At 43.6% G+C, this 16,299-nt stretch overlaps 1 protein-coding gene across 3 annotated transcripts in view; it reads right to left on the bottom strand.

Annotated features, from left to right (window-relative positions):
* Positions 1-11,599: 11,599 nt before the first annotated feature.
* The window catches only part of SLC29A2 (solute carrier family 29 member 2), an 85,564-nt gene continuing 80,864 nt past the window's right edge, over positions 11,600-16,299 (bottom strand). For all 3 annotated transcript variants that reach the window (XM_040328883.1, XM_040328882.1, XM_040328881.1), the window contains exons 12-13: positions 15,752-15,951; positions 11,600-13,278 (exon numbers count right to left, since the gene is read on the bottom strand). In XM_040328883.1, coding sequence (XP_040184817.1) covers positions 13,167-13,278; positions 15,752-15,951 — 312 coding nt within the window. In that variant the 3' untranslated portion in view covers positions 11,600-13,166. The remainder of the gene's footprint in view (positions 13,279-15,751; positions 15,952-16,299) is intronic.

Below are 16,299 nucleotides of genomic sequence, written 5' to 3' on the forward strand. Positions count from 1 at the left end.
TGGTGATGTAATCTTTCAAACCCTAATCAAGTCTGGCCATTACCAGGCTTCCCACTTCCAAACTATGGGTAGATGGGTGTCTTTGCCAGAACTTATAGATCCCGCAGGACCTTTCCAATTAGATTTCCTGAGAACGCTCCAACTAGGCCATTTCATAAGCACCCGACCACAACCTAGAGACCCTAGCCAACCTCTCACAGCCTTTGAGGCATACTTCTCAGACACAGGAGGTATATCGCACACATTATCACTAATGTACAACCTGTTGAACACCACACCAGATGACTTTCAGCACCCAGGACTGCCCGGGTGGAAACAAGACTTGAACCGTAGCTTCAATCTAAGACAGCGCCTCCAAATTCTCAATTTCGCACACAAATCCTCCATCTGCACAAAAGCACAGGAGACACATTTTTAAATCCTGTCTAGATGGTACAGGACCCTGACGCAAGTACACAAATAAAAATAGAAAACTATTCAGCGCTGGAAAAAAACAATAATAAACAAAATATGCAAGCCAGCACTAAGGATAAATTCAAATAAAAATTCCCAAATGACATGTGTAATAAAACAGTGCAGCGCAAAACAATATGTTACAATAAATTACAATAAGTCCATGAGTGATCATAGAAAAGGAATATATCAAAAATGAATTTCAACAAAATGGTGCAGATTCCAGACTAGTGACCATAGAAAGTGATCCTTCACCAGAGAAAAAAACAGATGGCCTCTCACCTCAGTAATTCGACCCTCCAGGAGTCACACAGCATGATAAGTAATCAGGGATCCAGATAAATGGCAAACAGCAGCTTATGGACAACTCCGGATGTCAATCATAGACTCAGCATGTGTGGACATATAAAAGAAAGGAGAGATCTAATGCTCTCAGTAGCAACAAGTGTGTATTTATTAAAAACAGTAGAAAAACACTCACATGATTATGCACTCATAACCAGAGTGCAGGTACACAGGCAGATGATACAACAAGCGTGTGCAGCTCAAAAAAAAAAGCGGTGATCGCGGGTGACGTCAGCACATAGCTCCTCTCCTTACTATCTCCACACCCGACGCTGATGAAGTCCCGCCCATGGGATGTAACGTACAACGGAGAGGAGTTATGTGCTGACATCACCCGCGATCACTGCTTTCTTTCTGAGCTGCACACGCTTGTTGTATCATCTGCCTGTGTACCTGCACTCTGGTTATGAGTGCATAATCATGCGAGTGTTTTTCTACTGTTTTTAATAAATACACACTTGTTGCTACTGAGAGCATTAGATCTCTCCTTTCTTTTATATGTCCACACATGCTGAGTCTATGACTGACATTCGGAGTTGTCCATGAGCTGCTGTTTGCCATTTATCTGGATCCCTGATTACTTCTCATGCTGTGTGACTCCTGGAGGGTTGAATTACTGAGGTGAGAGGCCATCTGTTTTTCTCTGGTGAAGGATCTCTTTCTATGGTCACTAGTCTGGAATCTGCACCATTTTGTTGAAATTCATTTGGATTTCTCGTTCACCTTATCACTGATGGACTTCTTATTTTTTTGATGCATCCATTTTTGATATATTCCTTTTTTATGATCACTCATGGACTTATTGTAATTTATTGTAACATATTGTTTTGCGCTGCACTGTTTTATTACGCAACTACACAAATACTTTCCCACGACCTCCGACCTCTGCTGGAGATGCCAGAGGGGTAGAGGAACTATCCTTCATATATTTTGGTCATGTCCCAAGCTCAAACCCTTTTGGGGGAGGGTGCGCCAGATCATGCAAAAGTTCACGGAATGCTCGATTCCGGACGACCCGGCTTTCTTTCTACTGCACGCCTCGGAGACCCCTGGGAAAACGTATCGAATATTTGTATTCCATCACCTCTTTGATGCGGCTAAAGCCTGCATCCCCCTCATGTGGAAATCTACACACCCACCGACCATTGACCTGTGGCTGAGAAAAGTCGCAGACATAAATAAGATGGAGGACCTTATACTCTCGGCCAGATATCAACGAGAAAAATACCCAAAACCTGGACCATGTAGAACCTGTTTGTGTTCTCAGATGATGGTCAGGCCCTCCTGGGCAACGACACAGACACCTAAGGTTTGAGATATTCTGCCTCTTGCCTCGCAAAAAAAGTCCCCATTCAGGTCTCGCAAGCCCTGGTCGCTTTGTGAGTCCATGCTCATGGACCCCCTTCTCCACCCTGCACCCCCCTCCCCCATACCCCTCTGTCTCTGACTTTTTTTTCAATTTACAAGATCTGTACTCTACAGATGTCTGTATTTTTCTTTACTATTTTTTAATAAAAGGAAAAAACGGGAAAGACGAAGCCGTGGGGCAATTATCTCTGCTCAACTTCAAGGCAAACAACCACTCTCCGTTCGGACAGTGGAGCTGGTGACGCAATAAGCCAAGTGATCGTTGTAGCCAGAATGGTCTGACAGACCAGGATCTCTGGAGATAGACCCGATCGACATTCTTAGACCCTTCCCCCTTCTTGAAGGGGAAAGGCACAAATGTTGTGACATGTAATAATGTATGTCTTCCTATACCAAGTTGTTTGTACTACTTTTATCTTATGTTGATCCTGTGGGTTTTGTCTTTCACCGGACTGTATAAATAAAAGATTTGTTAAAAAAAAAATACCCAAACAGGGGCAAATTATTTCATAATAGCAGCCTGGGCTGTAGATACTAACCCTTCCAGTGAAGGAACAAATTCTAAAATGAAAGTCCAAAGTGGGTCCTATAGTGATGGTTGTCCTACCTTACCTCCTTTACCTAAATCTGAGCAAACATAGCCAGCTCATACACAGGTGGGGGCTAATCCAACCCTTCCAGCAACCAAGGTCTTAATGAGCCGAGCCCTAGAGACCAATTAAGACAGCTTCTAGAAGAGGTCACCAAATTAGCCTGAAGGTAAATGGCCACCTGCAGGCCTTAAACAAGCCATCAATAACTACTGGTTTACATATGTAGCTCTTGCAGAGGTTTGCACAGAAATCCTCAAAGGTTGTAGTAAGCGATTTAAGCTTCTAGTTTTGCCACTGGGTGGACTGTAGTCCAAACCAACAAAGGGTTCCAATTACCTCCTGCACTGTGAAATATAACCACAGTGTAAAGGTGGAGTGGGAGTTTATGAAACTTTACCCATAGCAAGCAAGCCCCAAAAAAAGGGAATCCTTACTGTGTCAGATTACTAGCAGCTGGGCTAATGGGCTCGGATTACCTGGTGCGTCCTGCTGACCAAGGGAGATTACCTCCAGGTTCCTGAAAACCACTGCACATCCAACCTTCCTTTAATAACTTATTCAGTCGTATACATGGCCTGCAAGAAACTCTTTGTATCTACAAAGTCTCCTCTCTTCACTATATTCACCCCTACTAATGTACTACAATCGGGCTTATAGGGAGAGGCTGGAAACCCACTGTTGCAATAACCACAGCATCTCTGATGCAAGAGGGAGCTGTGGATGGTGGTTTTAGCAGAAGCTTCTGGGCTATTAGTTATTAAAATACCCGCAAACCATCTGGCTGGTATTAGGGATTTAGCCGATAAATTCCCAAGGCAAATAGAAGTACTCACCTTTGTCGTCTTCCCCCTTTGTCACAGCCACAGGCTTGCTTTTCCATCCTTATGGTCCAAACACAAGGAGGATAGCTGCCAAAATTGCCCCCCCCCAACTGCTGTCCCTCACAGGGAGCAAGCTACAAGGTTAGGCTGTGTCCTGCACTGCACCAGTCAGTATATACATGGGGGGGCAGTGCCTTAACTTCCTTTTTCCCTCTGAGGTGGTATAGGTAGACACTCGCTCTTCTGCACCACTTGTCCACCGTAGTGAACTGGTGCCTCTTTGGGCACTCTCTTCAGCCGTCATGCCCTTCCCAGTGTCGTCTTCCGTTTAGGGAGGAAGACAGGAGCCTGAGAGGCAGAGACTGTTGAGCAGTGTTAACAGCAGCAGATTCACACCACAGTGACCGGATCGCTGATACAGTTTCTGGGCCACCTGTGAGAGGGACTGAGCCTGCAGCATATGTTTCAGCACCAGTCTAACCCTCGGTCATCTGGTTAGAATAAAAAAAACAAAAAACAACCATTTCGCTGTGTAAGGAGAAAAACAATCAAAAACTGAGGATCAAGGGGAAGGGTGGGGACTTAAAACAGCTGTCAATTGATTGTGTTTCCTGTGGGGGAGGAGCCTCTTATCTCTCAGGTGTGCCATCCTGGAAGGCGATAGGATAACAAACTTTTCTGATAGTACAGGAATAGAGGGGTTGAGATTTAAAGAAACATATACAGTCCTTTAAAAAGTTGCAGTACAGTACCTTCCCTCACACAGCCGGGTACTGCACTGTAGGGGGAGGCAGGGAGCATGGCACCCCCCCCCCCCCGCGTCCACTTTGCTGAGTGTATTCAACAGGTTGATCGAGCTCCCCGTGTTCGGCTGAGGATTGGTAGCTTGGTCTTATCCGACAGCTTTTCTCCAGCAGAATGCTGTGGCACCCCGGTTAAGAAAGGCAGTGTTAGAGGGTGGCTATTTTTGTTCCCCATGGGCCTACTGTATGTGGGGATGTGGCAACCTTCTCTTGCTCGCTCAGGAGATGGACTAGGGCAGGGATATGCAATTAGCGGACCTCCAGATGTTGCAAAACTACAAATCCCATCATGCCTCTGCCTCTGCCTGTCATGGTCGTGGCTTTTAGAGCCTTGCTATGCCTCATGGGATTTGTAGTTCTGCAACAGCTGGAGGTCCGCTAATTGCATATCCCCGGACTAGGGGATTATTTGTAATGTACATGGAGCAGTGCACATGACAGAAATTAATGTGTACTAATTGTTCCAAGCAAATGAAATTGAGCAGGAAAAGGAGAGGTTTATGAACCATTCAGAAAACTCTGTGTGGTTTTTATTTTGAAATCTTAAACACATTGTAGCACTATAAGGCTACGTTTGCATGGGCATTTTACCCCAGTGTGAATGGCAGCAGCAGGAATTTGCAGATTCCCACTGTTTTTGACACCTGTGAGCAGCTAGCTGCAGCAGCCAAACCCATACATTTTAACCACTTTGAAACCGGGCACTTTCGCCCCTTCCTGCCCAGGACAATTTCCAATGCTGTAGCACTTTGAATGACAATTGCGCAGTCATGCAACACTGCACCCAAACTACATTTTTATCATTTTCTTCCTACAAATAGAGCTTCCATTTGGGGATATTTGATTACCACTGGTGTTTTTATTTTTTTCTAAACAAACTAAAAAAGACAAAAAAAAAAAAAAAGGAAGAAGTTTTTCTTTGTTTCAGTTATAAAATTTGTTTTTCTCCTTCACTGACAGGCACTGATGAGGTGGCACCGATATGTAGAATTGATGGGCACCAATAGGCGGCATTGATAGATGGCTGTGATGGGCAGCACCGATGAAGTACTGACAGGTGTTACTGATGGGCATTGATTGGCACTGACATCCTTTTTTTTTAATGGGGCACTGACTGGCAGCTGATGGGCACTTATTTGCAGCTGTGGTGGCACATCTGATGGGGCTGTGCCGATATCCAATGTGCCAATTATCAGCAGACCCCCCCCCCCCAATTACAGGGAGAGCCGCTGATTGGCTCTCTCCTTTAGCACGAACCAAGAATGACATTTACCGGCACTTCCTGGTTCACGCGATGATCAGCTGTTCACGTGGTAAGAAGTCTCCATACCACGATCGGAGATGTAGTGTGTCAGACTGGCACACAACACCTCCGATCACTGTAGGTGCACATCGTCATGTTATCCTGCTGGATGTCATATGAAGCCCAGTCAGGATAACAAAACCACCTCTAGCAGAATGATGGTCGGGCGGGAAGTGGTTAAGTTGCAGGTAGCACCCAGATATTCATGGCTGTTCACAAAGCCAGTGATTACATGGCACAATAGCTGCAGGCACCGGGGACCTGTCGCTAAGTGTCAGTGTTCCGACGAGAAATGCCCAGTCAAATAATGCCTGCCCTGTACTGTGCAGCGCAGCACCGAGCATTGGAAAACGTTCCCGATGCTCGTGCAAGTTTGCAAGGGGCAGACTTGTTCATGAAGGGCGCGTGAGGGGCGAATGGCAACAGAAGGGGGCGCATTTTAAAATGGGCAGTGCTGTTAAGGGGGCGGAATTTGTCACAAAACTCAAACACATCTCCTTAACAAATGTACCTCTATTGTACTGCTATTTTTCCAACATGTGTAAGAAGAAAAGCAGAGATATATTTGTTTAGGAGATGTGTTTGAGTTTCGTGACAAATTCCGCCCCCATCTTAACTGCACTGCCATTACAAAATAGGCCCCCTTCTGTTGCCATCCGCCCCTCACACGCTCCCATCATGAATACATCCGCCCCTTGCAGAGTTGCACGAGCATCGGGAGCGTGTAGCACAATGTCATCGTGTACAGCTCATTCAAAATTATGATGTTTGGACACTTTAGGCGGCTCTGTACTGCGCAAGTGCTGCACCTGCGCAGCACAGGGAGGGCATTATTCGACGGGGGGCATTTCTCATAACACCGGCTCAGCGGCCACAGCTAGATGCTTACAGGTATCAAAAACAGCACCAGGAATCAGCAGCCATTTGCACTGGGACAAAAGACCCATGCAAATTTTGCCTTAATATTAGCTTATCTTGAACCTCTGAGCAATTTTATAAAAGCAATTTCCTTAGAAGTGCAAAGTGACTTGTTAAAGAATACCAATCTTGATACTTTATATATAGTATTTACTATGCTAAATTGTCCAGCCTTTCAGTTAAATAGTTTATAGCATATTATAATAGCATATTTCCATGATTTCAATGAGTTATGAAACCATTACTTTACTGTAAAAAATTTTTATTTGTATAAAAATAAGTTGCCAAAATGCTAAATTGCATTTACTTCCAGTTTTGATCATTTAACAGTAACTATTATTGAAAATTTACAAAGAAATATAAGCAATGAAATATTGGATATCTCATCTCTAAGCCAACTGCCATCCTATTTCAAAGCACAGATTTATATTTAGAGCTAAACAGCAAATGTATTAAAAACTGATCCTACATATGGATCAAACAGATCTTCTGAAAATAAAGTAAAGAATTTTAACCCAGTATATTAAAGATGCCATGAAATTACCTTAATTTGACACTATGTATGCTAGGTTTGTTTCAAAAGGTTTGGTTCCTGCCTGTGTCCATGTTTAAAAATAAATAAATACCACTTAAATAAATAAAAAAGCATGTTGTGCCATATTGCCAACTCCAATCTCCATAGTTTATTTCATGCTGTGAACTCACTGGGGTCGATTTACCAACATTGGAGAGTGCAAAATCTGGTGTAGATTTGCATGATAGCCAGCTTCTAACTTCAGCTTGTTCAATTAAGCTTTAATAAATCCTGGAAGCCAATTAGTTTCAATGCAGAGCTGCACCAGATTTTTCACTCTTGGTAAATAAACCCCACTGTTTACAGCTGTACCACTTGCAGCTACATAATGGATGCAACACAATATTTCTAATGTCAAAATGAATAAGCTAGAACAGAAAATATTAAATGCCGAATGTGTATCTAAAAATGCGCAGGAAGAAGAAATTAATACTGTTATTACAAACAAGAATATGCCCAACACTTCAATGCATGTGCATATTCTATGCATGTTTTTTTTCTTTCAGACCTATTCAAAAGGTTGTTTTCTCCAGAACAGGGGTCTCCAAACTTTTTACTTCGAGGGCCACATTGTATATTTTACAGATATTCGCGGGCCGAAAAAAAAAGAAGCTATTTAAAAATGACTCCTCAGCTATGGAATAGAGTAGAATTAAAAAAAGGATCCCCCTCACACGTGTCCCTCATCAGAGCTCCTCACACGTGTCCCTCATCAGAGCTCCTCACACGTGTCCCTCATCAGAGCTCCTCACACGTGTCCCTCATCAGAGCTCCTCACACGTGTCCCTCATCAGAGCCCCCTCACACATGTGTCCCTCATCAGAGCCCCCTCACACATGTGTCCCTCATCAGAGCCCCCTCACACATGTGTCCCTCATCAGAGCCCCCTCACACATGTGTCCCTCATCAGAGCCCCTCACACATGTGTCCCTCATCAGAGCCCCCTCACACATGTGTCCCTCATCAGAGCTCCTCACACGTGTCCCTCATCAGAGCTCCTCACACGTGTCCCTCATCAGAGCCCCCTCACACGTGTCCCTCATCAGAGCCCCCTCACACATGTGTCCCTCATCAGAGCCCCCTCACACGTGTCCCTCATCAGAGCCCCCTCACACATGTGTCCCTCATCAGAGCCCCCTCACACATGTGTCCCTCATCAGAGCCCCCTCACACATGTGTCCCTCATCAGAGCCCCCTCACACATGTGTCCCTCATCAGAGCCCCTCACACATGTGTCCCTCATCAGAGCCCCCTCACACATGTGTCCCTCATCAGAGCCCCTCACACATGTGTCCCTCATCAGAGCCCCCTCACACATGTGTCCCTCATCAGAGCCCCTCACACATGTGTCCCTCATCAGAGCCCCCTCACACGTGTCCCTCATCAGAGCCCCTCACACATGTGTCCCTCATCAGAGTCCCTGCACACATGTGTCTGCCCCCCCCATCAGAGTCCCTGCACACATGTGTCTGCCCCCCCCCATCAGAGTCCCTGCACACGTGTCTGCCCCCCCCCATCAGAGTCCCTGCACACATGTGTCTGCCCCCCCCCATCAGAGTCCCTGCACACGTGTCTGCCCCCCCCCATCAGAGTCCCTGCACACGTGTGTCTGCCCCCCCCCATCAGAGTCCCTGCACACGTGTCTGCCCCCCCCCCATCAGAGTCCCTGCACACATGTGTCTGTCCCCCCCCCCATCAGAGTCCCTGCACACATGTGTCTGTCCCCCCCCCCATCAGAGTCCCTGCACACATGTGTCTGCCCCCCCCCCCATCAGAGTCCCTGCACACATGTGTCTGCCCCCCCCCCATCAGAGTCCCTGCACACATGTGTCTGTCCCCCCCCCCATCAGAGTCCCTGCACACATGTGTCTGCCCCCCCCCCATCAGAGTCCCTGCACACATGTGTCTGTCCCCCCCCCATCAGAGTCCCTGCACACATGTGTCTGCCCCCCCCCATCAGAGTCCCTGCACACATGTGTCTGTCCCCCCCCCCCATCAGAGTCCCTGCACACATGTGTCTGCCCCCCCCCCATCAGAGTCCCTGCACACATGTGTCTGTCCCCCCCCCATCAGAGTCCCTGCACACATGTGTCTGCCCCCCCCCATCAGAGTCCCTGCACACATGTGTCTGTCCCCCCCCCCATCAGAGTCCCTGCACACATGTGTCTGCCCCCCCATCAGAGTCCCTGCACACATGTGTCTGCCCCCCCCCCCATCAGAGTCCCTGCACACATGTGTCCCTCCACACCCCCCTGAACATCTACATCCCCATCGGAGCCCCCCTCTTAACTTGTGTGAAGCCCAGCCTCCTCCAGCACATTTTTCTCCCCATCACCTTCTGCTATTCCCCGTAGATCAGTGTGTTCTGTGCTGCTTCTCTGAAGAGATGGTTTAGAGCAGACACACACTGCACTTGCCGGGTCCCGCCCCTCTTACACGGACAAGCTGTTACAGCAAAAACGAAACTTAATCTAACTCCGGGGGAGGAGCTGGGAGGAGCAGCAGGTCTGCACTGAAACACAGGCTTTGTTGGGACACTCCCTCAATGCCTGTCAGAAGGCAAAGCAAGCCCCGCAATTTGAGCAGACTCCGTTCCTGCAGTGAGTCTGGTGACTGAACCTGCGGGCCGGACAAAACCTCCTAACGGGCCGGATGTGGCCCGCGGGCCGTACTTTGGAGACCCCTGCTCCAGAATAATAATAATAATAATAATAATAAAAAAAAAAGCATTGGGGTCATTGACCTTGCTGTACCTTTGTCTAAATTACAAGAGTTACAGAAATGTAAAATTCAAGGCAAACAGATAAAGGACAAGTAAAAAAAACAGGAGTAGCAGCACTAATGAGGTCATTACTCCCCTTCTGTCAGCATATTTCTTAGGGTACTAACCCTCTCTCCTAGTTAGTGCTGCTGTACAGGAGATTACACTGAGCTAATATCAATGTAGATTTAGGTATTTATATTAGCTGTATTTAGAAATACATTTATGGATTTTGATTAATGAATAAACTGCATAAAATGCTGTTTTGTTAGAACTGCATGAAGAACAGCTTTAAAATAGGTATTTGCCCACACTTAAGAATTTTGTTTTCCAGTGCTAAAATGCAGCGTAACTAAAAACAACAAAAATAACGAATGAATCACTTTGCCTGTATTAACAAAAGTAATAACTGGCCAAAATAGCCAGAACTTTTATTATTATAGAAGGATCTGTGGTTAACATTCTTGTTTTTATATATAGCCAAAACACCCCATGATGGGCGTTATATTCTACTCTTTAAAGATTTTAATAATTTTATTTAAAATATTTAATACTAGAGAACTATAACAATATGGAGCACATGCCTGGCAAGCCATTAGAAGATTCCACTGGATTGGCCAAGGTGTAAGACCACCGCAGGCCAAACTGTATTCTCTGTTTTGACTAGAAAGCCTATCATTAGAAATCCATGAAGATTACCATTACTGTCCTTTTTACAAACTTTTTAGTTGCTAGACTTCTGAATCTGCAGGCATGCATACCCTTCTCCGATTCAGCTACTCAGAAATAACTGACGCCAGTGGGTCTCTTATGCTGTGCTACCTTTAGAGCCCTTTCCCACTGCCAGTGGGGCTTTACCGTTGTCTTTGTGGCACTTTTCGGGCGCTAGCGGGGTGCTTTTAACCCCCGCTAGCTGCCAAATAAAGGGCTCAGGGCGCTTTGGCTGCACTACCCATTGATTTCAATGGGCAGGGTCGCTATATACCGCTCCTAAAGCGCCTCAAAGAAGCTGCTTGCAGAACTTTTTTTGGCAGTGCCCCAGTGTGAACGAACTTGGGCTTTCACACTGGGATTGCAGATGAGGCTTTTTTCAGGCACCATTTTTAGCGCTAAAGTATGAAAGAGGTCTTAATGTTAAAAGCTTGCTGTGAAGCTTAGCTTGTACTTACTTTTCAACAGAAGTCTTACAGCCTCTTGCACTATCATAGAGTACAGTATGGGTCTGCAGAAATTGACCTGTACAAATCTAACTTGCACTACCAAATTACTGAAAGTGACTAGGAATCTCATAACCTATGCAAACCAAATGAAGAACTACAGTGTGTAGACCACACAAAAGAAATGTAGACAGTGTGGGCTGATCCAACATCTTACCAGATAGACCTAGGAGAATGGGATGTGAATATGCTATTAGAGTAGGCCAAATACCGAAATGCACTGTAGCAAAAAATAAATACAAATCTTCCCTAGGAATATTCTACAAATAAAAAAGTAACAAAACAATTCCTCACTACTGCATATACCTGTATATCCAATGCCTCTGTGTATATTGTTCAGCCAAAAAAGTGTTATCTACTGGATGGCCACACATGTATCATTCAATATAAAATTGCAAACAATAAAACCTTAATTTGTTCAAGTTAGTAAACTTTTGATTTAGACTGCAGCACTGGGTTACATTGTTCAATATGTTGTGACCATTCATACTTTGATCAATCACAAATAGTTACTTGTATGGCCACATTATCAGTTCCCTTTAAAATCCTATAAAATATATATATATTTTTTTTAGAAAAAGTCACCAGTCAGGAGCAACTAGTTTTATCATAACAAAAACATTGTTAAGAAGCCAAAATAAAATAAATATGGGTTTATAGGATTATGCTTTGCCTAAAGAAAACATGACAGGGAATTTTAGTCAATACAGTTTGTTTAGATGTCTGAAAGGAAGTGTGCCCCCCTTGTTAAAAGACAGGAGTATAGTGCCTGACTAATAATAAAAGAAGAGAACAATTTGTGTTATAGTCAGGTCCCAATAGACCACACTTAAAAGTTTTAGGGTAAAATCTGGAACCAAAAATTCCAAAAGAACCTGAGAACAGGGGGGGGGGGGGGGGGTCTGTGTTGTACTTCTCTCCTTTTAATTTGAATGCCTAGTCACATAACATTATGGCTATTTATTTAAGTGCCAACATACAATAAAGGACCATTAGCACAGTGAAAGTGTATTTTTTTTTGTTTTGTTTTGGAGAGTGTTGGAAATGGTTACAGGCTGTCAAATGTAGTTTTTTTTTTCTTTGCATTGTCTTCATTGGATATATTTGATCTCACTTCATGTGCTAGCGAGGGGGAATCTTTTAAATGGTGACACCCGTTGCAATAGAGATACTAAACATTTCCCACATAACTAAAATAATGTGATCGGTTTAAAAAAAAAAAAGACAAAAAAAAATTCCTGATTTAAAAATAAAGAACAAACAAAAAAAGACGATAGATTATATTGCTGTATATACCCGTTAAGAGGGATTTCCTCTTTCTTCCTTTCCCAGTGAGGACACAGACAGCAATATATTCTGGCTTTTCTATCCAAAATTGGCAAATTTTACGTTATCACCTCCTACATAGTGTTCCAGCCTGGGCCTGCCTTTCTGGGAGAGTCTTGATTTAGAATGGCTGTGTGTGTGTGTGTGTGTGTGTGTGTGTGTGTGTGTGTGTGTGTGTGTGTGTGTGTGTGTGTGTGCGCGTGCGCTTATACAGAATAAAGCTAAAATACAGCCACTTACAACTGACTATATATTCTGACATATTTGCATGTAAAATCAAATCCATTGTACTGTATGGGCAATATCATGTGTAAACATATGTGCTAATATGGTATGCCATATTTGATAAATGTAGTTCCTATATACATAAGTCCTATATGTAAAAAGATCCTTAGTTGAAATACTTAAGTCCTAAATATGATACAGGCTGTTCTATGCTATAAAAGTACATGTATAAAAACAATGCTTTTTTTACAGTTAAATTACAAGCATATAAAAGCAAAAATAAAAAAGGCAGCTTAACCAAGTAAACAATAAAATATGTGATCATCATCAGTAGTTGTTTCAGCTGGTGGCTCTTGACTGTATGAAGTATAAGAGGCTGAACAGAAACCAAGCAGAATACTCTGTATAATAGGAGTGCAGACTGGTAAACACAGGCCGCAGCATCAGCTCATCACTCTTTTATAAAAGTTCTTTGAAGCCAAAGGATAAACCTGCTCCAAGTGAAAGTCCCAAAGCAAGGAAGAATGTCATGAGAGCACCCGTGGTCTCACTCTCATGTGGCAATACTTTCCTGGAACAGATAAAAAAAAGTTACAGAATTGGTCAATTTAAATTAGGAACACCAAGCTACATCTATATGAATAAAAAAATAGTGCTGCGCTGTAGGGATAGGAAAGAATAGTATAAATCAGGGCTGTGGAGTCGGTAGATAAATGTTCCGACTCCTCAGTTTTATGTACTTCCGACTCCGACTCCTCTGTATTAATATGCAAATGTATTTTATACATTCCTTGAGGGAAAGAAACGCAACCTACCACAGGACTACTGGCTGGGAAGCCAACAGTCTACTGTATTGCACAGTTTAAGCAAAAGACAAACACAATGAAAACAAAGTTTTATAAAAATAAATATATTAATCAATCAAGTGGCTGGATAGTAGCAGCAGGCATAAACATCAGGAACAGGATATTTACCAGTTCAAAAATACAAACCACATTATTTGGTTGTTTTAGAACAAAAACAAAGCTTATCAATAATGAACCAAAAACAAAATCTGTAAAACCTAGAAATGGTTTATATTAATCTTGAAATGTAGTTATAGGCTTAGCAAATGCAAATCAATTCAATGTAGAGTTCTAAGGAAGAGAATTGCCTCTGCCAGATCCTCTTTCATAGAGGCTCTTAAAGCGGAGTTCCGGCCACAATTTCACTTTTTAAATATAAATACCCCTGTAATACACAAGCTTAATGTATTCTAGTAAAGTTAGTCTGTAAACTAAGGTCCGTTTTGTTAGGTTGTTACAGCATTTAGACACTTTATAAAATAGAAATTGACTGGGGCCATCTTAAGTGTGGGCATCATGAAGCCAGACTGTATGACTTCCTGGATTTCAGCCTTGCAGATCTAGCACATGCTCAGTGCTGCACAAGCAGTGTCAGATCAGGTTTCAGCACCTGTGCTGTCCAAGTCACATGATTCTTTGAGACTGGGGATTGCACAGACTCCTGGAAAGTTACACCCACTACATTCCCAGGAGTCTGTGCGGTGTAGGTTAGGAAGCATTAAGCACCTAGGTGCAGGAAGTGGGAAGATTAACTATTCTACCTAGCAACAACACTTTGAAGGCATCTAAAAAAAATTTTTTTTTTCGTAAAGGACTAATGACATTTTTTTAAAACTACTGATGTAATGTTATATTTATGGGTGGAACTCCACTTTGAGTCAGGCTTTATTATTTTTAGGGCTGAAAATAATCTTAGAGAGGTAGTTGGGCTGCTGCTTTCTCCTTTGTGTGCTTATCTGCTGCTGAAGATAGGGCAGTGGGAGGATCCAGGAAGGGGCATTTATTCTAAAACATGATTTTCCTAGGAGAATCCCATAGTCATGTTTAAAGTTTAAGCTAACAATCGGAGTTTACAAGTTTTTATAGCCTTAGCTAAATGACAGCAGTTTTTCCAATGGTTCACAGCTTCAGTCTTGAACTATTGGCCCTCCATTCCCTTCACTTATACAAGTGTCTCACTCACTAGTCCTGCAAAAAACGTATTTATTTAATCCCTTATCAGTGAGAGGCTAGGTTACACATGGACCCTGCGTTCCCTGTAAAAGCAGAACACAACACTATGGAAAGTATAAGTATTGCAGCTCCTAATTGTGCGTTGCGTGCCATATAGTGAAGCACATGAAAAGCATGCTTCTTCACGGTCACTTAACGTGTTTGTTTTGCGGTTACGTGAGGCACTGCATGCATTGGTCTTTATTCTTACAGTAGAGAAGTCATTAATTATAACTTTTTGTGAATTGGGACATTTAAACTTGCTTTTTTTTTTTTTTTTAATTCCAATCTAAATTTAGTAGGAGTCGGAGTCGGAGTCGGTGCATTGTTTGCCGACTCCGACTCCAGGTACCCAAAATTTCCCCCGACTCCGACTCCACAGCCCTGGTATAAATCTCATAAATACAGTGCTAAATCCAAAAATGAAATGAGTGCATCTAAACAGTACACGACTTCAGTGATGCATAGTAACAAATCCAAGGTGAACACAATAGTGCTAGGTGAGTAAGACAGCAGGCGCCACTAAAGCCAGAAGGCTACAAAACTATACACATGGGTGATAGCAAACATATAAACAGTGAAAACAGCATAAGTGTTCATGCAGGAGCAGCAGGCTGAATGCTACCGGAACGCATGTAATAAAGTGCTGGTGCCAAGTGTCCAAACATATAATGCTTGCCGGGGAAGGGTTTCAATTTCCTTAAAAGTAGTGCAGATATCCCCTTACCTTACTGCTGTAAGGTAACGGCATAAAACAACTCTATATGGATAAGTGCAGCAATGAAATTTCAGACCGTTGGAGGTGGCAATGGTCAAAGGTAGTTTTAAAATACAGCATATAAAAAACGAGTGGCGGACTCGCTGGCATTACATCCGGTACCTCTTTGAACAGGTGTCAACAGGTGTAACAGGTGTTACCTATGCGGGTAAACACGGCCCTGCATGGGTGTATGCTTTACTATTATAGAAAACAACAATTTTACTTACTTGGGAGCCAAGCACATGGGTAGGGATACAAAGTATCCATTGCTGATAGAAAACAGGATCATGAAGATGATAAACCAAGCATCATTGTAGAAGAAGGTAGTAAGATACTGACGATCATCAATGTTACAGAACATGAAGAGAGGTACGAAGATAAAGCGGCTGGCAGCCAGCAGAGGTGTGTACATGCAGTCAGGACCAGGCTATGGACAAAACACAATGTCATCACCAAGATGCTGATGGTTACAGAAATAGTGAAAGCAACAGATTGATAGAAATTACTTCTTAAACAAAACAGTAAACCACGGGACCCTGAATCTCCTGCTCTGGGATGGTAGGTAAGCAAGCCCGGATCACAGGGTTCCAACCCACCATCCCAGAGCCTTAGTGTAGATCTGTGGATGGAGCCAGCACTGGAGAAAGCAAGCGGCTGTAGAGGGAGCAAGAGCCACATAAGTCAATGCTTCCTCTATAGTGCCGACCCCTATGCCAGGCGGAGTGATACCAAATGCCAGGAGATGCCTTTAGAAAGTGCAGGATAAAAAGGGCAG

Source organism: Rana temporaria, chromosome 11 (assembly GCF_905171775.1).
Source record: "Rana temporaria chromosome 11, aRanTem1.1, whole genome shotgun sequence".
Classification (NCBI taxonomy): Eukaryota; Metazoa; Chordata; class Amphibia; order Anura; family Ranidae; genus Rana; species Rana temporaria.